Genomic DNA, 22,943 nt, shown 5'->3' on the forward strand with positions numbered 1-22,943 from the left:
CGTTTTCATGTGAAACAACTTGTCATGGTTTCTCCATAGAGCCCTGTTATACTTTTAGTCAGGGGAGTGCCATGGTTTCTCTATAGGGCTCCATCATACTTTTAGTCAGGGGAGTGCCATGGTTTCTCCATAGAGCCCTGTTACTTTTAGTCAGGGGAGTGCCATGGTTTCTCCATAGAGCCCTGTTGTACTTTTAGTCAGGGGAGTGCCATGGTTTCTCCATAGAGCCCTGTTGTACTTTTAGTCAAGGGAGTGCCATAGTTTCTCCATAGAGCCCTATTATACTTTTAGTCAAGGGAGTGCCATAGTTTCTCCATAGAACCTTTTTAACGCCACAGCTCAACGCAGGTAGGGGGCAACTCAGTCAAGTGAATCAATGGTTATTGAACATGGTATGTTTATAAACAAGAACCTGTCTATAGAATACACCTCTAATATTAAATTATTTAGTTTCAGGAATTATTTTAGCTGCAACCAGCAGCTCTACAGGTTGATCTGTCATTCGGTTGGTTGGTCAGTTGGTTGGTCATGTGTGTGACTGTGTGTGTTCATGCCAATTGGCTAAAAGAGGGGCATGGCAGCGGTCAGGTGGCGTAGTGGAGATTGCGCTCGTCACCAATGCAAGAGGCTGCGGTCTCGACTCCCGGAGTCAGCATTGCCTCTGGCTTGGGCTGATCGCTATACTAACCAGTTTGGCTGGGTTAGGGGGAGGGAAGTCACGGGTGGGGATCTGGCGTTGTGGACAGCGACGCCTACAGGTCAGGCCTGGGCGCTTGCTCAGCGGAGACAGGACTTGATGAAGGCAGCGTGACCTCCAACGCGTTACACTTCACCAATGAGAGTCCTCGCTGCCAGGTGAAAAAAAGAGGCACTGGCTGTCGCCGCGCGTATCGGAGGAAGCGTGCGGACTGCGAAGGACTTCAGGTTTCCCTTGTACCGACCAGTTGGAGAACATGCGCACAACAAACAGGTAGGGGAGGGGGGGAATTGGCACAACGACTAAATTGGGACGGGGAGAAAACAGAGAAAAATCTGAGAAAGAGAGGATAAAAAAAAATTTAAAAAGAGGGGAATGGCAAAGGGAGTGGCCTATCGCAAGAAGGTGCATAACTTCCAAATGGATTCACAGACTCGCACAAGATTTAGTGGAAAGGATGGTCATGACCCAAAGGAAGCTGGTTAACTTTTCATGCCAATTGGCAAAAAAAAGGGTGTGGCAGTGAGAGTAGCCTACAACAAAAAGGCATATAACTTCTAAACAGATTCACGTAAACATCACCAAACTGTTTTAATAATCATATATTTGCCACATGCATTTTTCATATATGCAAAACTGTTCATATTCAGTATGTGTATATATGTAGACGTGTTCTCCTATTAAAGATATCATGTTCTTTGGCACATTATAGATCACCTTTGGCTGAAGGTTCGGGTGCAGAAGAAGGTATCCATTCGGATCGATGGCAAATATGTATCCGTTGGCTCCGAGCTGTGTGAGACAAGAGTAGAACAAGAATAAATGGTATGGTGGGGGCGGCTACGTGGCGTAGTGGGCAAGGCGCTCGCCACGAATGACGGAGACGCTGGGCTTGCCTGTTCGAGCCCAGCGCTCCACATTGCTTTCAGTTTAGCTGGTCGTTCATACTAATAAACATTGGCCGTATTAGGGGGTGGGAAACTGATGGGTGGGGATCGGGCGTTGTGGACAGCGACTCCTACAGGTCGGTTGGTGCGCCTGCGCAGTAGAATCAGGAAGTGTCGGGGGCAGCGTGAGCCTCCCACGCGTTACTCCTCGCCACTGAGAGATCGAGCTGCGCAGGTGAAAAGATGCGACTGCTGTTACCTCAAGTACCGGAGGGGACTTGTGCTATGTATGACTTAGTCCACATTGCAGCCGGCTTGTGGGAGGCAAGAAACAGCGTTCGTGACAGGGGAGGGTTGAATTGGATGATACGAAATTGGGATGGGAGAAAATATAGAAAATGGGAGAAAAGGTGGATAAAAAAATAATAATAAATGGTATGGTGGCAATGGTGGTGGTAGTGGTGGTGGCGGTGGTGGTGATGGTGGTGGTGGTGGTAGCGGTGGTGGTGGTGACGGTGGTAGCGGTGGTGGTGGATATAGTGGTGATGGCAGTGGTGGCAGTGGTGGTGGTGGTAGTGGTGGTGGTAGTGGCAGTGGTGGTAGTGGTGGTGGTGGTGGTAGTGGTGGTAGTGGTAGTGGTGGTGGTGGTAGTGGTGGCAGTGGTTGTGGCAGTGGTGGTGGTATTGGCAGTGGTGGTGGTGGTGGTAGTGGTAGTGGTGGTGGTGGTAGTGGTAGTGGTGGTGGTGGTAGTGGTGGCAGTGGTGGTGGCAGTGGTGGTGGTGGTGGTGGTGGTGGTAGTGGTAGTGGTGGTGGTGGTGGTGGTGGTAGTGGTGGTGGTGGCAGTGGTGGTGGTGGTGGTGGTGGTAGTAGTGGTGGTGGTTACAGGTCAATTACAGAAACAAAAGTGACAGTGAAATTACACAGCTAGGCTACAGGTGTTAAGCTCCTGGTAGCTCATGTACTGGATGAGGGCTAATTGTGAGGAGAGCCATGCCGTTCAGAGGGTGTTGTTGGATATCTGTTGTTAGTGGCAGATGCGCTGCGTGTGCGATCGCTGCTGCTTCCTGTGCCCTTGAAGCGGATGCTGAATGTCATTTTGCTGTCTGCCTAATTATGTTGTACGCTTCGACCTGGTTTGTAATGCATGGGGGCATGAATACATTATTCAAATGTGTGTTTTTGTGCATATGCTCGAGTCGCTACGTGCATCAATTACAGAAGAGCTGAGAATGTGATACAGTATACTGTGGGGTTATGATACTGTGTCTACTGTGAGGTTATGATACTGTTTATACTGTGAGGTTATAATACTGTGAGGTTATGATATTGTGTGGTTATAATACTGCACTACTGTGATGTTGTGATACTGTTTATACTGTGAGGTTGTGATACTGTTTATACTGTGAGGTTATAATACTGTACTACTGTGAGGTTGTAATACTGTGTATATTGTGATGTTGTGATACTGTTTATACTGTGAGGTTGTGATACTGTAATAATACTGTGAGGTTGCAATACTGAAATGCTGTGAGGTTGTGATACTGTAATGCTGTGAGGTTGTGATACTGTAATACTGTGAGGTTGTGATACTGTAATGCTGTGAGGTTGTGATACTGTAATACTGTGAGGTTGTGATACTGTAATACTGTGAGGTTGTGATACTGTTTATACAGTGAGGTTGTGATACTGTTTATACTGTGAGGTTGTGATACTGTAATACTGTGAGGTTGTGATACTGTTTATACAGTGAGGTTGTGATACTGTTTATACTGTGAGGTTGTGATACTGTTTATACTGTGAGGTTGTGATACTGTTTATACAGTGAGGTTGTGATACTGTTTATACTGTGAGGTTGTGATACTGTTTATACTGTGAGGTTGTGATACTGTTTATACTGTGAGGTTGTGATACTGTTTATACTGTGAGGTTGTGATACTGTTTATACTGTGAGGTTGTGATACTGTTTATACTGTGAGGTTGTGATACTGTAATACTGTGAGGTGATACTGTAATACTGTGAGGTTGTGATACTATAATACTGTGAGGTTGTGATACTGTAATACTGTGAGGTGATACTGTAATACTGTGAGGTTGTGATACTGTAATACTGTGAGGTTGTGATACTGTAATACTGTGAGGCTGTAATACTGTGAGGTCTACTCACGTTGTATCGTGGCGTCAGCTTCTTTATCTCGTCCAGATGTACGTCCACTCCCATGACACCTAATATCAGCTGGTTCTGGGGAGATGTTTAAGTAACAGTTAATTTCTGTATTACCAAATAAAGATTATGGTTATGATGATTGCAACTTGAAATATGAAAATAATAATACAAATAAAAAAAACATTACTAAATGGCATCAGTCATTGTACCTGAGAGTTTCCCTCCGTGGTTAGGTTAAATACAGGCATGGTCCCAGTTACAACCATCCCAAGACCCTACAAAGACAAACACACAAAAAGATATAGAAAGAAACATAAAAAAGAGGTATATTTTGTGTTTAATCTGGATAAAACTTCCATAGAATTGTAAGCACATGTTCTAGTTTAGATCTAAAATAATGTACACCTAGAGATTACGGCTCATACAGACCTACTGTGCGCTAAATGTACAAGACATTAACAACACCTGTTCTGTTCTGACTAAATGAATATACCGTATGTGAAAGCAATGATTCCCAAATGGTTTCCTTCCCATCCGAAGGGGCGATTTAGATTAAAGGGAGGAGACCCGTTTAAACAATCATTAACTTGAGATAATTAAGCGATGGATGGTGCAGAAGGGACAACGAGCCAATACCGGGGAGGCCTTCCTAATTCTTTGTGATCTGATTGGAGAACGTGAGCGCGATGATCACGTGACCTCACCAAGGCATCCTGATAGACGTTGGTCCATTGAACCTGCTTGGCAACGCTGCCCGCCAGGACCATGGGGCGTCCGAGCACATCGAGGTACTCCTGACAGACAGACAGACACACACACACAAACAAACACACACACAGGAATAATCAGGTTGCTGCTTCCAAACAACCAAAACAGTTAAAACATTATCAGATGTTTCTGTAGATGAAGCGACAACGAGAGGACGAGGAACATCTAGACACACGAGAAGGGGCTCAGCTGTGCGAGACGAACCCACCTGGGTGTTAATCCTTATAGCGCAGATGGAGCGGATCTCAAAATAGTAACCTAGCAGGGAAGGGCGAGAGAAGACAAACAGAGAGAGGGTGAGAGAGAGAGAGAGTGAGAGTGAGAGTGAGAGAGAGAGAGAGAGAGAGAGAGAGAGAGAGAGAGAGAGAGAGAGAGAGAGAGAAATGCTATTGATTTACACGGAGCAGAACAGGAAAACGAAGCTCATCAATATGCAAGATTTAACAAGGTGTTTCACCGGGGCAGTGCCTCAGCCACTTAACACCTTACAGACTTAAAGAGGAACACCGTCCCGCTTCCAAACTGGCCCGGTGTTTCTAACCTAAACACAAGGCGCTCGCCACGAATGCTGGAGACGCTGGGCTCGCCTGTTCGAGCCCAGCGCTCCACATTGCTTTCAGTTTAGCTGGTCGTTCATACTAATATACATTGGCCGTATTAGGGGGTGGGAAACTGATGGGTGGGGATCGGGCGTTGTGGACAGCGACTCCTACAGGTCGGTTGGTGCGCCTGCGCAGTAGAATCAGGAAGTGTCGGGGGCAGCGTGAGCCTCCCACGCGTTACTCCTCGCCACTGAGAGATCGAGCTGCGCAGGTGAAAAGATGCAACTGCTGTTACCTCAAGTACCGGAGGGGACTTGTGCTATGTATGACTTAGTCCACATTGCAGCCGGCTTGTGGGAGGCAAGAAACAGCGTTCGTGACAGGGGAGGGTTGAATTGTATGATACGAAATTGGGATGGGAGGAAAATATAGAAAATGGGAGAAAAAGTGGATAAAAAAAAAGACAGTTCAGACAAATATCCACCACAAGAAGTGAGGAACCGGAGACCCGTGATAATATGAAGCCTGGAGCTGCTTCCCCAGAGAAGAAAAACAAATACATGAATAAATAAAGGGACTCTTGGGTTCGCAGACACATCTGCATGTTTGAATTATCTTTCAGATGGAAGATCTGGCATCCCTATAAACAACAGGCCTCTGGCACCACTTACGGCTGATTTTATGTTTCATCATTACTTATGGCTGACGCAGGAACATGTTGGTCGAACCAGCACTCCGTTAAGAGGAAGCCGACCTGGCCGTCTCCAGGATGCTGTCCCATTGTCTGCATCTAGTTCTCATCTATTAACCCTTTCACTACCATACTATATAAGGTTTAACCCTTTCACTACCACACTACAAACGGTTAACCTTCAGAAGGTGTAGTCCTGCAGAACAACAGTAACAGTGTTTTAATGTAGTCCTGCAGAACAGCAGTAACCGTGTTTTAACCTGCAGAACAGCAGTAACAGTGTTGTAATGTAGTCCTGCATAACAGCAGTAACAGTGTTGTAATGTAGTCCTGCATAACAGCAGTAACAGTGTTGTAATGTAGTCCTGCATAACAGCAGTAACAGTGTTGTAATGTAGTCCTGCATAACAGCAGTAACAGTTTTAATGCGTCTGGGTGTAGTCCTGCAGAACAGCAGTAAGTGTTTTAATGGGTCTGGCGACACCCTTGTTATGGGCTTTGGCATTTTGAGTATTTTGCAGCACTGCTACAGAGACAGGAATAACAACCTCAGGTGACGGAAAGCTCAGGTTTCTGTAATTTTTATGGAATTGTGCATTTGGACATCATGACATCACATACTGCAAATTCTTCTCATTATTATTATTATTATTATTAACGTTTCTATAAGGTATGAGATCATGATAAGAGGCTTCAATAATATTGCTTATTCATCTGCACTTGGCGGTTCTGCAATGGTTGGAGAGGGTGGTTGCCCCAGTTGAGATGGGGCAGTGGGGGGCGGTGAGCTGGGGCAGTGGGGGTGGTGAGCTGGGGCAGTGGGGGTGGTGAGCTGGGGCAGTGGGGGTGGTGAGCTGGGGCAGTGGGGGTGGTGAGCTGGGGCAGTGGGGGTGGTGAGTTGGGGCAGTGGGGGTGGTGAGCTGGGGCAGTGGGGGTGGTGAGCTGGGGCAGTCGGGGTGGTGAGCTGGGGCAGTGGGGGGTGGTGAGCTGGGGCAGTGGGGGTGGTGAGCTGGGGCAGTGGGGGTGGTGAGCTGGGGCAGTGAGTTGGGGCAGTGGGGGGTGGTGAGATGGGGCAGTGAGTTGGGGCAGTGGGGGTGGTGAGCTGGGTGCAGTGAGTTGGGGCAGTGGGGGGTGGTGAGATGGGGCAGTGAGTTGGGGCAGTGGGGGTGGTGAGCTAGGGCAGTGAGTTGGGGCAGTGGGGGGTGGTGAGATGGGGCAGTGAGTTGGGGCAGTGGGGTTGGTGAGCTGGGTGCAGTGAGCTGGGGCAGTGGGGGGTGGTGACCTGGGGCAGTGGGGGTGGTGAGCTGGGTGCAGTGAGCTGGGGCAGTGGGGGTGGTGACCTGGGGCAGTGGGGGTGGTGAGCTGGGACAGTGGGGGTGGTGAGATGGGGCAGTGAGTTGGGGCAGTGGGGTTGGTGAGCTGGGTGCAGTGAGCTGGGGCAGTGGGGGTGGTGAGCTGGGGCAGTGAGTTGGGGCAGTGGGGGGTGGTGAGCTGGGTGCAGTGAGTTGGGGCAGTGGGGGTGGTGAGCTGGGTGCAGTGAGCTGGGGCAGTGGGGGTGGTGAGCTGGGTGCAGTGAGCTGGGGCAGTGGGGGTGGTGAGCTGGGTGCAGTGAGCTGGGGCAGTGGGGGTGGTGAGCTGGGTGCAGTGAGCTGGGGCAGTGGGGGTGGTGATGTGAAGGATATCCAGAACTCACCCCCTCCCCTCCATTGTCCCCTATCCTGTGCCCCCCCCCACCCCCCCCCCCCCCCCCCCCCCCCCCCCCCCCCCCACACACACACCCACTCGACCCATCTTATGGGGCTCCCCCTCCCCCTTTCTCACTATAAAGGGTTCCTCCCCACAAGATTCTTCCTTCTGGTCTTGGGTCATGTAGCTGATCACCCGGGCGGAAGCCTCAGCCATTTTCTCTAACTATCTTGTAACAATTGATCTATCTGCCTAATAAACCTTATTAACCGGATTCACTGACTGAGTATGTTTATTCCTATCTAATAATATATCCTACAGTGAGACGGGGGGAGGGCGGGAGTGTTGTGTTTAATTTTCTATAAATGATTGTGAAATTTGTTAATTGAACGATTTGAATGAACAGATTTACAAAAAAGATATATCTTCTGTGTGAATAGTATTTAGAGGAAGACCAGAAGACAGCACAAAGTCAAGAACATGTCCTTTCAGATGTGTTGGCACTAGCGTTTAAAGGTGGTATAGAGAACATTCAGCCACTAGATGAGCATGTCAGGTGCATTCCACGTGGGGAAATGGGAAGGGAGGGGATACATGCAACATGTGTTTGCATTTTGGACCAGCAAAAATATTTTTTATGATAAATTCATTAATCAATAATTAATTGGGGGGAAAAGCAATACCTAGTTTATTCCACACCTTTCTAAAAGTTCTGTGGATTTTCTTTTGATGATTATTCTACATAAAAATGTTATCTATAGCACCTTACTGGGATATGGGTTCCCCCGGAATTCCCACCCAAAATATTTTTTTCGAATATATTTAGAAAATATTGTATGTGAGGTTTACTTTCATTAAACATGTTCTGTGTGCGTGTGTCTGCTGAACCAACACACTGACAGCTTACTGTAGCCTGTGGCTCACGCGACACAAAGATGTGACCATGCGTGTGCTTGGATGCCGGTGGCCATTCCGCAAACTGGAACCGTGTCACGCTAAAAGAAATTACCTTTATATTGGTTTCATGCCTCGTTTTATTTGAGAGTGAAGAAACACCCCTGATTGCAGGCGAGCAATTGTTTGGACGAATTTCGTGTCAAATGCAAAATTTTCAAACATCTTCCATGAGGTTGTTCTCAGCAGACAGATAGCAGGCTTTGGACTTCAGCGTTTTAGATTATTCACAGCAGGCACTGCGGAATGTGGCAGGGCCAATCTCCTTTTAACATAAGCTGAGATATGAATTATATATATACATTTATTATCAGCTGACTAGTAGTGGAATTCTTATATGGATTTACATAAAACTTTTCCATTGTGTGTCAGGGCTGTGTGTAACACTGTGTGTCAGGGAAGTGTGTAACACTGTGTCAGGGCTGTGTGTAACACTGTGTGTCAGGGCTGTGTGTAACACTGTGTGTCAGGGCTGTGTGTAACACTGTGTGTTAGGGCTGTGTGTAACACTGTGTGTTAGGGCTGTGTGTAACACTGTGTGTCAGGGCTGTGTGTAACACTGTGTGTCAGGGAAGTGTGTAACACTGTGTGTTAGGGCTGTGTGTAACACTGTGTGTCAGGGCTATGTGTAACACTGTGTGTTAGGGCTGTGTGTAACACTGTGTGTCAGGGAAGTGTGTAACACTGTGTGTTAGGGCTGTGTGTAACACTGTGTGTCAGGGCTATGTGTAACACTGTGTGTTAGGGCTGTGTGTAACACTGTGTGTCGGGGCTGTGTGTAACACTGTGTGTCAGGGCTGTGTGTAACACTGTGTGTCAGGGCTGTGTGTAACACTGTGTGTCAGGGCTGTGTGTAACACTGTGTGTCAGGGCTGTGTGTAACACTGTGTGTCAGGGCTGTGTGTAACACTGTGTGTCAGGGCTGTGTGTAACACTGTGTGTTAGGGCTGTGTGTAACACTGTGTGTTAGGGCTGTGTGTAACACTGTGTGTCAGGGCTGTGTGTAACACTGTGTGTCAGGGCTGTGTGTAACACTGTGTGTCAGGGCTGTGTGTAACACTGTGTGTTAGGGCTGTGTGTAACACTGTGTGTCAGGGCTGTGTGTAACACTGTGTCAGGGCTGTGTGTAACACTGTGTGTCAGGGCTGTATCGGCACTCCTCTAGACTAGTGGAACAACGATAGAACTATATATGGGCACAACATCTTTTCTCTTCCTCCCCCCCCCCCCCCCCCCCCCCCTCTGTGGTTCGACTGGGCCCCCCGAGGGGAGCACGCCCCACAGCTTGGGAACCGCTGTCCTAGAACATAACGACATTCAGTGATATATGAGGCGACGAGCCCCTGGAAGACGCTGCTCACCTTTGTTAGTACATGCGATCCACTGCAGCGGCGTGACGTCATAGTTGTGTTGGCCCACAGAGAACGTGAACACTCGCACCTGAGGGGGGGGGGGGATTCAAACCACAAGACGTCACTTATCGGAGGATCAGCGAGGCGGAGAAGAAAACATCCCATATTGATGTAGAACGCGGTATATATGGAACTGAAATATTGAACGGTTTTAACCGACCGTTTTGTTGGGCCAGTTGTACTGAACGAAGATGTCCTGCGCCCTGTCCTCCCCTCCGTCGGTGAACAACATGATTATCTTATTGCAGTTAGCCCTGGGGACATTCGTCTTCTGCAAAGCACAGTGTGAAAAAGGACAAACGGACAAAATGAGAATGAGACACACGGTGTAGCTGTGTGACAACAACGGAACACTAAATGCACCGATGGTCGTTTTACGTTTAGCAGCTGGTTGAAGGCAAAGTGAAAGCCAGACTTGTAATCCGTGGTGCCTTTCGCCTGCATCTGCTGCACGGCCTCCTTGAAGATCTTCTTGTTGCGCACGTTGGCCTGGACCAGGTGTTTGAAGCACGGCACCACGGCCTCCGCCTTCTCGTTGAACTGAAAAACAAAGCAGGAGTCGAGACGCCCCGTAATGAAGAGCACGAGGATGCAACACAGGGAGAGAGACAGCGAAGACAAGGAGGAAGGATGAGCGAGACGCCGACTGAATAATCAATGAGATGAATCGATGCGTGTGGGAGACACTGACCCGGGCCACGTTTACGTAGTCGTCATCGGACAAGGTGTCGAGCATCTCCATCACCGAGGCCTTGATCAGCTTCAGAGTCAGTCCGCTCACGCTGCCACTCCTGAGGGGGGGGGTCACACACATTTAAGCAGGGGCTAGGCTTGGGTATCGACCGCTGTACTTTTAATTACGTTTACGTCGGTACTACTGAGTACCTAAATCTGTCACATTTCGTTGACTTTGTGATTATGGATTCACAGTTTAATTATGGCTCTGTTCGAGCGAATCATCGTTTCGCTGTTCAACCAATCACCAGGCCTGTTCTTACATTTACCAAAGTCTTTGATTGGCTCGCAGCGATGCACATCGCTCACTGACGGTAGCTGACTGTCAACAAAAACAGAGTCGACTTGAGACCATGGCGGGTCCAAAGCGATCACAATTATGGTTACATTTTTCAAAGATAAGACACAGACTCCGGTGGCCGGCCAAGGCAACACTTCAGCCTCAGGAAGCACCTGGTGAGGCACAAAATATTCCTGAAAGCAGAAGAATGCACCTTTTTCAACAACTTGAACGCTAGCAAAGCAGAGACATCCACCGCAGCCACCCCTACTAGCACTGCAGCCACGCCTACTAGCACTGCAGCCACGCCTACTAGCACTGCAGCCACGCCTACTAGCACCGCAGCCACGCCTACTAGCACTGCAGCCACGCCTACTAGCACTGCAGCCACTCCTACTAGCACTGCAGCCACTCCTACTAGCACTGCAGCCACGCCTACTAGCACTGCAGCCACTCCTACTAGCACTGCAGCCACGCCTACTAGCACTGCAGCCACACCTACTAGCACTGCAGCCACACCTACTAGCACTGCAGCCACGCCTACTAGCACTGCAGCCACACCTACTAGCACTGCAGCCACGCCTACTAGCACCGCAGCCACGCCTACTAGCACTGCAGCCACGCCTACTAGCACTGCAGCCACACCTACTAGCACTGCAGCCACACCTACTAGCACTGCAGCCACACCTACTAGCACTGCAGCCACTCCTACTAGCACTGCAGACACACCTACTAGCACAGCAGCCACGCCTACTAGCACTGCAGCCACGCCTACTAGCACTGCAACCACCCCTACTAGCACTGCAACCACCCCTACTAGCACTGCAGCCACGCCTACTAGCACTGCAGCCACTCCTACTAGCACTGCAGACACACCTACTAGCACAGCAGCCACGCCTACTAGCACTGCAGCCACTCCTACTAGCACTGCAGACACACCTACTAGCACTGCAGCCACACCTACTAGCACTGCAGCCACTCCTACTAGCACTGCAGCCACCCCTACTAGCACTGCAGCCACGCCTACTAGCACTGCAGCCACCCCTACTAGCACTGCAGCCACACCTACTAGCACTGCAGCCACCCCTACTAGCACTGCAGCCACACCTACTAGCACAGCAGCCACACCTACTAGCACCGCAGCCACGCCTATTGGCACTGCAGCCACCCTTACTAGCACTGCAGCCACATCTACTAGCACTGCAGCCACCCCTACTAGCACTGCAGCCACACCTACTAGCACAGCAGCCACACCTACTAGCACTGCAGCCACACCTACTAGCACTGCAGCCACACCTACTAGCACTGCAGCCACCCCTACTAGCACTGCAGCCACACCTACTAGCACAGCAGCCACACCTACTAGCACTGCAGCCACACCTACTAGCACTGCAGCCACACCTACTAGCACTGCAGCCACACCTACTAGCACAGCAGCCACACCTACTAGCACTGCAGCCACGCCTACTAGCACTGCAGCCAAACCTACTAGCACTGCAGCCACACCTACTAGTACAGCAGCCACACCTACTAGCACTGCAGTCAGCAGCAGCAGAGCAACCTGTATTGTTTGTGGCTAACGTTAGCTAGCCACCGTCTCGTTAACTACAAACAATACAGTGGCTGACGGTCATGCTTGGCTAACGTTACTTGCAGCCATTTGAACAAATATACTAGCTAGCTAATCTATTTAGAGTGACGTTTGAAAGGAACCCCCAACAAAAGGGCTGTAGCAAATGTTTGATTATATGTATGATTTTATCATTATTTTGACAAATGAAATAACATTTTCGTTAGTACAAAGGTAAAGTATTGAAAAAAAAGTACCATTGTGTACCAGTGCCGAAAAGCCCGGGGCGTAGCAAGATATTCTGGGCCCTGTGCACGTGATTTGTCTCTAGGCCCTCCTCCCCTCCCCAGGTGCGACTCATATTTTAGTCGAGACCCGCTGAGGGCCCTCACCCAGCTCGGAGCCCTGGGTAATCAGGTCCACTATTTCCCCCACTTCTACACCCCTGCATTTGAGTATCGGTCCAAACACACACATATACACGGATACATATAAGGAAGTAAAAGTGTAAACAAATAAATGACACACACTCAACTACACACAGACATAGAATTCAGAAAAAGTGGGACTACACTCTTGTTACTGCAGCTAGCCTAGCTTAAAACTCCAGGGCCCTCATTCATCAACGTGACTTACGCACAGATATGTGCTTAAGCTGTGCGTACGACCATTTCTAAGCAAAGAGTGGGATTCATCAATTTCAACTTGAACTTGACTTCGTGCTTATATTTACGCACAGCTCTGAGCATGCTTAGCTGACGCCCAGTGGTAGAATATCGTTACTACGGCATAAGCGCTCCTCAGTACATGCATTCGTTTCAACGCGGAAATAAAGACACTGGCGCGTGTTCTGTATGACCCCCGTAATTCATTATAGTTCATTGTAAAATAGCGACAGTAGTGTAATTACCAAAACGCGAACAAGAGGTTGGCCTGCTTGTTTGGCACGGGGGGGCAGACGCAGAACACCAACCTCCAAACGCGATTAAATATTGTTTCAAATAAAAAGCGAATTATTTTGTGTGTCATGTTTCCAAATAAGATTGGTCACGAAATGCTTTCTATTTCAATTTGTTGGTTAGAATAGATGACCTCCGTTGAAACTTCACTGAGACTAACAGTCTATTTGTGAGCTCCCGCACAGATGTGATAATAATAATAATAATGATAATAGCTTCATTTTATATAGCGCCTTTCAAGAGACCCAAGGTCGCTTTACATAGATAGGGGATAACAAAGTAACAAACATAGTGGACAGACACAACATATAAATATGATGATGGAATTCATTCAAGATCCTCTCCACCCTCGGGTCTTTGCCACCGGCACGGTCCATCGTGATATTGGAGATGGATCGAGCAATAGACTGTTACTGTAGCTGTCAAAGCTCCATCACAAATGCAGTTATGTGAATAGAAAAAGATTCCACTCAGTCAATGTTGCGATGCGCATTTGCCTGATACATGTTGTTGCTGCATGCCGGGAGGAAAGGCATGCTGCATGTTTTCAATTCATTAAATAAAACGGATAATTTTTGCAAGGGTTTACTGACTGTCATACAAATAATCAACCAACTACATACTGTAACTTTTCAGTGCACGTTCTTATTTACATTGTGACAACAGCCTTGTGAGTTCCCGCAGTGACCCGCACACAGACATGATGGAATTCAAGTTCAAGTTTGTATTGATCACATATAGGCAGGCTACACATGGCGTATCTGCTACATCATACATGGCAGTGAGATTCATTGTTCTTGTATATGCTCTCGTATTATTGTTTATATAGGCTACCCAATACTGACATCAAAATAGATTGTATGCCTCTAGAAATCATATGCAGCAGGTAGAAGATTGACGGAAAATCCGTCGCGATTTGGAATAAAATTGAGGAGAACTTTAATCCCTGGGTATTAATCAAACAAAACTGAAAAAGGCAGTCATATTCCAGCACGGTCTTTATTAGTGTTTGCGCTGCCCAGGCAGCAATGGTTAATAGATATCATATCCGACATCACCGTACGTGTACACGTCTGTCAGCCTGTCTCATAACACGCTTCCCTCGGTTTAGTCCATTCTTCCACATTTCATGGGGGTGCCCATTACCGTATATGGTTAATCGGGGCGGTTTTGGTATGCAAATACGTGAAAGTGTGCACGAGCCTCGGCGCAGGGCCAAGGTGATATTTATCATGACAGGTGTGCGTAGAACCTGCGTACGCACGTGTGGTAAATCCCGTTTCTTTTGTGCGTGCACTCATTCTAAATTCTGTGGAAATAGAACATGTTCTACGTCACGTTGATGAATGAGGGCCCAGGAGAGGCACTTTTGGTGAAAAGCTAAGCTGTATCCGCTTCCATTCATTTGTGCTAAGCTAGGCTAGCCGGATCACTTTCTACTGAACGCACAAAGAGAGGAAATTGGTATCTATCTTCTTGTCTGACTCTGGAGAAGACAGTAAGCACATTTCCCATAATGTTCCCTTTAAGGATGATAATTTCCCTTGTCACCATACATACCAAACACACACACATGCCAGTCACTCAACCCCAAGTTACAGCACTGTACTTCACAACCAATAGTTCTGAAATAACTATGATCACTCACACATCCACAAGAATGACCATGTCTTTGGGGGACGAAGCGCCCTGGATGTACCTGAAAAATACATAGAAGAAGAGTGAATGTAATAACTTGAATCTCCTATTGTACCTGACATGGGACCAGAAACAACAGCACCGACGACAACAACAAAAGCAACATCATCAACAACAACAATAACAACCACGACAACTTCAACGAAAACGACAACGGCAAGATATAATAAGCATCACACTGTACCAGGGCCTCCTTCTAACATCATACAGGTCGATCTTATCAGGGGCTCTCCAAGGTGTGGCTACAGAAATAACAGAGAATAATTTAACAGTTATAGGAATACTGTGACATTTTACATTTTAGTCCTTTTTACTTCACCAGACACTTAAAGACTTTTACATTTGCCCTTCAGTTTCCCCAAAAAATGTGAATTAAAACAATGGGGCACCGCTAGCGGTAGGCTAACGGCAATAGACGGGTTTCTTGTTCGTAAACACAATGTGTTCGAGCCAATCAGTGATACCTGCTGAATCACATGACAGAGTGAGCTGCGTTGAGCTGTGGTGCTAAAAAAGTACAATGGGGCTCTATGGAGAAACCATGACACCCCCCTGACTAAAGATATAATGGAGCTCTATGGAGAAACCATGACACTCCCCTGACTAAAAGTATAACAGGGCTCTATGGAGAAACCATGACACTCCCCTGACTAAAAGTATAACAGGGCTCTATGGAGAAACCATGACACTCCCCTGACTAAAAGTATAACCGGGCTCTATGGAGAAACCATGACACTCCCCTGACTAAAAGTATAACAGGGCTCTATGGAGAAACCATGACACTCCCCTGACTAAAAGTATAACATGGCTCTATGGAGAAACCATGACACTCCCCTGACTAAAAGTATAACAGGGCACTTGTTGCTCTTGTTGTCATTTCCAACAAAAAAAATGTCTGGATGTTCTTCCAAATCAGGAGTGCGAGTCTTTCACCTTTAACATATCTAGCATTGGCATAGCCCCTTTCGGGTCTGTGATGCACACCAACAAGGTTGGACGAGTGAATACACAGTCCCTTATACCTTCATAGAAAAATCCCACAATTAACTCTGTCTCGCTTTTCTCTATCAAAATGCTGACCAGTTTATAAGAATTATTTTAAATGTTTATTAGCAACACCAAGCTTTCAAACCCTAGCGCTTGTCTGTCCGAAACCATCGTGCAACTGTGAGTACCTTTGAAATTGCTCTACGATACTTGTACGATGAGCGTTTTGATAGAGAAAAGCGAGAATGAGTTAATTGTGGGATTTTTCTATGAAGGTATAAGGGACTGTGTATTCACTCGTCCAACCTTGTTGGTGTGCATCACAGACCCGAAAGGGGCTAGCATGGACTGATTGTTTAGATCGCTAGCATGGCTAACAAATGCAAATAATATATTGTAGTCTGCCCCATTTCATCTGACGTGGACGAGAAACCCGTCTATAATGCTAAGATGCCATTTTAGGGAACTTAAAGGACAAGTGTAGAATATTTTTTTCCCTACAATGAGACAAAGTATCTGGCGGAGAAGAACAACAACCCACTAAAATTCAAAACGTCAAAGTAGTCAAAGTTTCCCTTTCATATCATATGTTTTAATAGTTTTTTTTTCATTTTCAACACAGATTTCTTCACATCTTCAAATCCTTCACAGAGGAACGGCGAGGATTCCAGATGTGAGGCTACCTGGGTAGTAGCGGGTGACCCCAGTGGCGCTACCAAACGCCTGCCACAGGAGACTGGGATCATCCCGGCTGTTCTCCATGAACACCTTCTCCAGAGCTTGTGTCCAGTTCAGCTCGTTCAGGATCACGGGAGCTGAAAGGTCGGGAAAAGGAGGAAAGGATTCAGGGATGAACGCCTCAGAACACGGAGAATGTGTACCCGTTAAAGGGATGGTCCATATTGTAAGAAGCCCCCTCTGATTGGTTACAAACTGGGAGTTCAAAAGCACAAGCAGAATTTGTTAGAATTTTGTTAGCATCGCGCTAACCATGCTAGTGGAAGTTAGCGAGAGGCGTGAAGCGTGAATGTTGCTAAGAAACAACATTCTAAATGCGTCATGCCCCCCACTGACTTCCACTAGTAGCATGACGTTGACAAAATGCTAAAGTTTTTCTGTTTTCAGAAGCTCAAAAATCGAAAACACTCGTGCAGGTGTTTTTCCGAGTGGACTGAACACTCGTTACAAAGTAACGGCCACTCCTTTAACCGTTTAAACTTAGGCGCGATTAGAGTGCCAAATCTTTCATTAAATGTGGATTTAGACACGCCAACTGCCATAAACAAAATTATGTCTCAGGTTTGAATATATTATTCAATGTAGAACTGCTGTAGCTCAAATGTACAGATAAAGAATATGCACATGACGATGGCCTAAGCAGGGCTTGAAAACAAAGTAATCGTTCAACTGTTATATTTTGAACAGAAGCTTAATTTGAACATTCCTGTTCTCACACGGTCACACCACTGTTACTGAAGCGGTTAACGTTACAAACAAAACAGAATTGTGTCAAAACAATTTTCTTTTCCAATGCCCACAACAACCACAGTGATTAGCCACCGACAGACTCTGTCAAAACACTTGGTTCTGATGCGCCAATATTGATTAAACCAAGATTGGTATTGGTAAAAGATATAATAACGTGTCTATCTATAAACAGGACTTGAGGAGTGGAAAATGCAATGTTTTATCCCAAGCCATTCAGGCAAGACAACAACAACATTCTGATCCTGATATGTCAATCGTTTTCTTTACTTAATTTAACAATAATTACATTTATTATGCTTAAAAGTATGCACTGCATGTTTCATAAGTTGATGAATAGTTAAGGAATAAAATAACTAAGCATCATTGCACTGTGGCTAGAGAGGAAAGGGAAGAAGAATTTTACGTGTGCCGGGTCGGCAGTAATATAATAACTTTATGGTGCTGCCAAACAAGGGGGCTATCAGGGAGCGGGGGCAGCCATAAAGAACCTGGAAACGTCTGGAGTCTAGTGTGTAGTTTAAGTGCTAGAGTGCTGTGTGCTCATTTCTACCCACGTGAAGTCACTAAATTAATATGTACGAAAGATTCCGGCGATTTCATTAATATTCATGTGACGTGAACTCAGAGCCAATTGCCTGCTTGCTATTTCAACAGTGAAGTCCACCCAGGCACCCACCGTCATGAAAATGTATGGGTCTATCTGCAAACCGAGGATGTATTAAAAATACCTAGCAGACAAAGGCCACATGTCTGTCCCCTGAGCACCTGGGAGTTGGACAATCTAGCTTTGTTTCTGGTCTGTAAACATAAAAAATATTGCAAGGAAACTAGCTGCTTGACCTTGTGGTGAAAAGGTTGTTCTTTTTGCACGAAGGTTACATGTGGCTGCAGCAAATTCCATTCAATTCTGGAGTCTGTTTTTCGTTTCCTGGACTGTTTCCAAGCCTTGGTCCTATGATACAGATTAAGTTCTTTTTTCTTACCTTTGGAGCTACTTAAAGGGAAGATTAAGGAGAAAATAAAGTTCAGTTGGACTTTCAACAGTTAAATCACAGGCATTTGATGACATTTCAGTCTGCAGTACCTAGAAATACAACAGCAGTTCCTACCTCCTTTATAGATGTCTGTGGGGATCTGAACAGCAGTGTGGGAGTAGTTGACGTTGTTTTTGAAGTTTGGATCATATACAAACTCCAACTTCATATGGGCAGGATTTTCCGTTTCCCCATCTCCGTCCAGGGAATACTATCAATGCACAAACGCACGTGTTCAATAAACCCTGATTTGTTAGTCACACAGCATCGCCATAATCTGTAATACCAGTTTGTCGGTATACATTTAAAATAAACATTTATTTTGACATGACTTCATATAATAATGCGAATTTTGTCAATATGTTTAACTCTTACTCACATCCAACCTACTCACATAATCCAACTCAGCCTTTGAGTCATAATATGCCATGTCCAGCTCCTGAAAAGAAAGAAAGAAAGAATTAACACTTAATAATTTCACTACCACACTGCAGAAGGTTAACCTTTCACTACCACACTACAGAAGGTTAACCCTTTCACTACCACACTACAGGTTAACCCTTTCACTACCACACTACAGAAGGTTAACCTTTCACTACCACACTACAGAAGGTTAACCCTTGCACTACCACACTACAGGTTAACCCTTTCACTACCACATTACAACGTGTTAACTCTTTCACTACCACACTACAGAAGGTTAACATTTCACTACCAATGCATGTGTGTGTATGTGTATGTGTGTGTGTGTGTGTGTGTGTGTGTGTGTGTGTGTGTGTGTGTGTGTCGCCCATGTTACATGTGTGTGTTGCTGCATGACAAGAAGAAGGCTATAAATAACCTCAGTCTGAAGAGCTTGGAAAAACACTGTAGGTGTAAAACATATCTTTGGGTTGATAATTTTCTGCATCTAACTTTGCTCTTCTTAACCCTTTCACTACCACACTACAGAAGGTCAACCCTTTCACTACCACACTAGACGGTTAACCCTTTCACTACAACACTACAGAATGTTAAACCTTTCACTACGACACTACAAAGGGTTAACGCTTTCACTACCACACTACACTTCTATAGTGTGTGGTAGTGAAAGGGTTAAGGGTGGTGTGGGAGAGGCGGGGTGGTGTGAGAGGACAGGGTGGTGTGGGAGGACAGGGTGGTGTGGGAGGGCAGGGTGGTGTGGGAGGACAGGGTGGTGTGGGAGGACAGGGTGGTGTGGGAGGGCAGGGTGGTGTGGGAGGACAGGGTGGTGTGGGAGGGCAGGGTGGTGTGGGAGGACAGGGTGGTGTGAGAGGACAGGGTGGTGTGGGAGAGGCAGGGTGGTGTGGGAGGACAGGGTGGTGTGGGAGGACAGGTGGGAGGACAGGGTGGTGTGGGAGGACAGGGTGGTGTGGGAGGACAGGGTGGTGTGGGAGGACAGGGTGGTGTGGGAGGACAGGGTGGTGTGGGAGAGGCAGGGTGGTGTGGGAGGACATGGTGGTGTGGGAGGACAGGGTGGTGTGGGAGGACAGGGTGGTGTGGGAGAGGCGGGGTGGTGTGGGAGGACAGGGTGGTGTGGGAGAGGCAGGGTGGTGTGGGAGGACAGGGTGGTGTGGGAGGGCAGGGTGGTGTGGGAGAGGCAGGGTGGTGTGGGAGAGGCAGGGTGGTGTGGGAGGACAGGGTGGTGTGGGAGAGGCGGGGTGGTGTGGGAGGACAGGGTGGTGTGGGAGGACAGGGTGGTGTGGGAGAGGCAGGGTGGTGTGGGAGAGGCAGGGTGGTGTGGGAGAGGCGGGGTGGTGTGGGAGGACAGGGTGGTGTGGGAGGACAGGGTGGTGTGGGAGAGGCAGGGTGGTGTGGGAGAGGCGGGGTGGTGTGGGAGGACAGGGTGGTGTGGGAGGACAGGGTGGTGTGGGAGGACAGGGTTGAGTCCACAGGCACAGTCCCGCTTCGTTGGGCTAATGAGCCAGCCCAAGTGGAAAAGTGGAATGCCAATGTGTGTCGGACTCAAAAGAGCCCCGTGGCTGAGCATGCTCAGCTGTCTTCTCTTTCAGCCACCTCGTTCTCTTTCAGGACCAGCTCATCATTCATACTCTGTGACGAGTGAGTCGTTGTCAGAATGTCCAATTTAGATTGACGTTCAGGCATTCAGATCCGGTTAGCATTCAGATCCGGTTAGCATCATCAACACCATGTCTGATTCTGTTGCTTGTTCTTACTGTCTTCTACTATTATGTACTATACTACTATGTACTAAAGAGCCACATTACAAAAACACCTCATTCCTCAAACAAACCAACAACGGGCGATTTACAAGCTATGAAAAAGCATGATCATTTACTGTACCAGTAGGCTACTGAAATGTATTACAGTTACCATGGCAACCTTAACTATCGATAGTAGTAATAGTAGTAATTATACACAAGCAGTGTATAATTATTGTCATTAATGCTATCCCCTGGCAAGTAAAATGCTTCAAATGTCCCTGTAGTAACCGAGGCTACAGACAGTCCAACGTCCATGTATGTTCTAGTGACGTCCAGAATAACTGTAGTAAAGTCCATAACCATATAGAATAATGTAGTAAAGTCCATAACCATATAGAATAATGTAGTAAAGTCCATAACCATATAGAATAATGTAGTAAAGTCCATAATCAAATAGAATAATGTAGTAAAGTACATAACCATATAGAATAACTGTAGTAAAGTCCATAACCATATAGAATAACTGTAGTAAAGTCCATAACCATATAGAATAATGTAGTAAAGTCCATAATCAAATAGAATAATGTAGTAAAGTACATAACCATATAGAATAATGTAGTAAAGTACATAACCATATAGAATAATGTAGTAAAGTCCATAACCATATAGAATAATGTAGTAAAGTCCATAACCATATAGAATAATGTAGTAAAGTACATAACCATATAGAATAATGTAGTAAAGTCCATAACAAATTAGAATAATGTAGTAAAGTACATAACCATATAGAATAATGTAGTAAAGTCCATAACCAAATAGAATAATGTAGCAAAGTCCATAACCAAATAAAATAATGTAGTAGTCCACCAGCTTTAGATCATCTTTCGCTGAGGTTATGATGTCCCTAAGTTAAAATAAAATGCTACAGTCAATATGTGAAAGCCTGAGCTTACATATCATGTAATGTTATAATGTGCTATTGTGGTAGGCTAGTTCTGTTTTACACTATACATAGTTTACATTTTGTTTTAGCTGATTTCAAACTTTCAAAGATTTGTCGTATTCTCTGGCCTATCTCTTCCTCACTATTTTCTCTCTCTCTTCCTCCATTTTGCAATCCATGTCATCAAATCACGTTTTCATCATGTGTCCTGTCACAGCATAAGCGGTTGTGCGACAGTGATAATAATCTGTGCCTCTGTCTCTCTCTGTCTCTCTCTGTCTCTCTCTCTCAAAACACCCACCTGCTGCTATTTTTTTCTCTCCTTGGACCAAATGACAGAAATCCATTTTAGCAATGGAGAACTTTAGTCCCTGTGTCCTGGATCCCCAGCTATCACACTGTCACTCTCCCATTACTGTTAGAGATAGCATGCTTTTTTAGAGAATCCCACCAGGCAAATTAGCTTGGAATAAATTAGCCTGGATGAACTCGCTGAAATGTATCCTATATATCTCTGTCTGTACTGTAGGCCCAGGGTTTGATGTTTGATAGCGGAGGGTGTTGATATCCAGACAATCTCTGAGTCAACCATGTACAGTTAGTTGTCTGTATACAATGGAATGAAACATATTCTTTTGCTGAAATTCATATTTCAGATTAGAAGATTACCGTAATTCCTCTAATAGTAACCGGTATTCAATTAAAAACCGGGTCTCTATTAATGACCGGTGCGCTGTATTATTATTATTATTATTATTATTATTATTATTATTATTATTATTATTATTATTATTATTATTATTATTATTATTATTATTATTATTATTATTATTATTATTATTATTATTATTATTATTATTATTATTATTATTATTATTATACCAGTATTGTGATTGCACTATTTTACTTTATTTTACTTTTTTTGACCACCTGTAATTGCACTGTTTACTACCGTATTTCATACAGTACTTGGTTTCAATAAATGAACCCAGTACATGGGTTCAAACTGACACAAAATGTTGATTTATTCATTATGATCGGTTTGAAAATTAGAAATATACGGTAGGCCTCTCTCTTATACATGCCTCCTCCTAATACAAGCCTGGTATCCGCTACAGTTGAAACAAATACAAGCCGGGGGTTACTATTAGAGGAATTACGGTAATATGAAGAAATGGAGCAACGTGTGAGCTACTGATTCTGATATTTGATATATGCTTGTGTGTTAAAGCCCCAATCTGGGATGTTTTTACCGTGTAAATGTG

General features: G+C 45.9%; 1 protein-coding gene across 1 annotated transcript in view; it reads right to left on the minus strand.

Moving 5' to 3' along the window:
- cacna2d2b (calcium channel, voltage-dependent, alpha 2/delta subunit 2b) overlaps positions 1–22,943 on the minus strand; it is a gene marked incomplete at both ends in the record, with an annotated part of 138,855 nt that overhangs the window by 35,408 nt on the left and 80,504 nt on the right. Inside the window, 14 exons of the mRNA XM_084316007.1 lie at positions 1,415–1,489; positions 3,749–3,823; positions 3,958–4,023; positions 4,453–4,542; positions 4,725–4,774; positions 9,751–9,829; positions 9,962–10,072; positions 10,180–10,341; positions 10,493–10,592; positions 14,994–15,044; positions 15,228–15,285; positions 16,714–16,845; positions 18,628–18,763; positions 18,947–18,991. Of these exons, the coding sequence (XP_084172133.1) occupies positions 1,415–1,489; positions 3,749–3,823; positions 3,958–4,023; positions 4,453–4,542; positions 4,725–4,774; positions 9,751–9,829; positions 9,962–10,072; positions 10,180–10,341; positions 10,493–10,592; positions 14,994–15,044; positions 15,228–15,285; positions 16,714–16,845; positions 18,628–18,763; positions 18,947–18,991 (1,230 nt within the window). The remainder of the gene's footprint in view (positions 1–1,414; positions 1,490–3,748; positions 3,824–3,957; positions 4,024–4,452; positions 4,543–4,724; positions 4,775–9,750; positions 9,830–9,961; positions 10,073–10,179; positions 10,342–10,492; positions 10,593–14,993; positions 15,045–15,227; positions 15,286–16,713; positions 16,846–18,627; positions 18,764–18,946; positions 18,992–22,943) is intronic.

Source organism: Notolepis coatsorum, assembly GCF_963971535.1.
Source record: "Notolepis coatsorum genome assembly, chromosome: 6".
NCBI lineage: Eukaryota > Metazoa > Chordata > Actinopteri > Aulopiformes > Paralepididae > Notolepis > Notolepis coatsorum.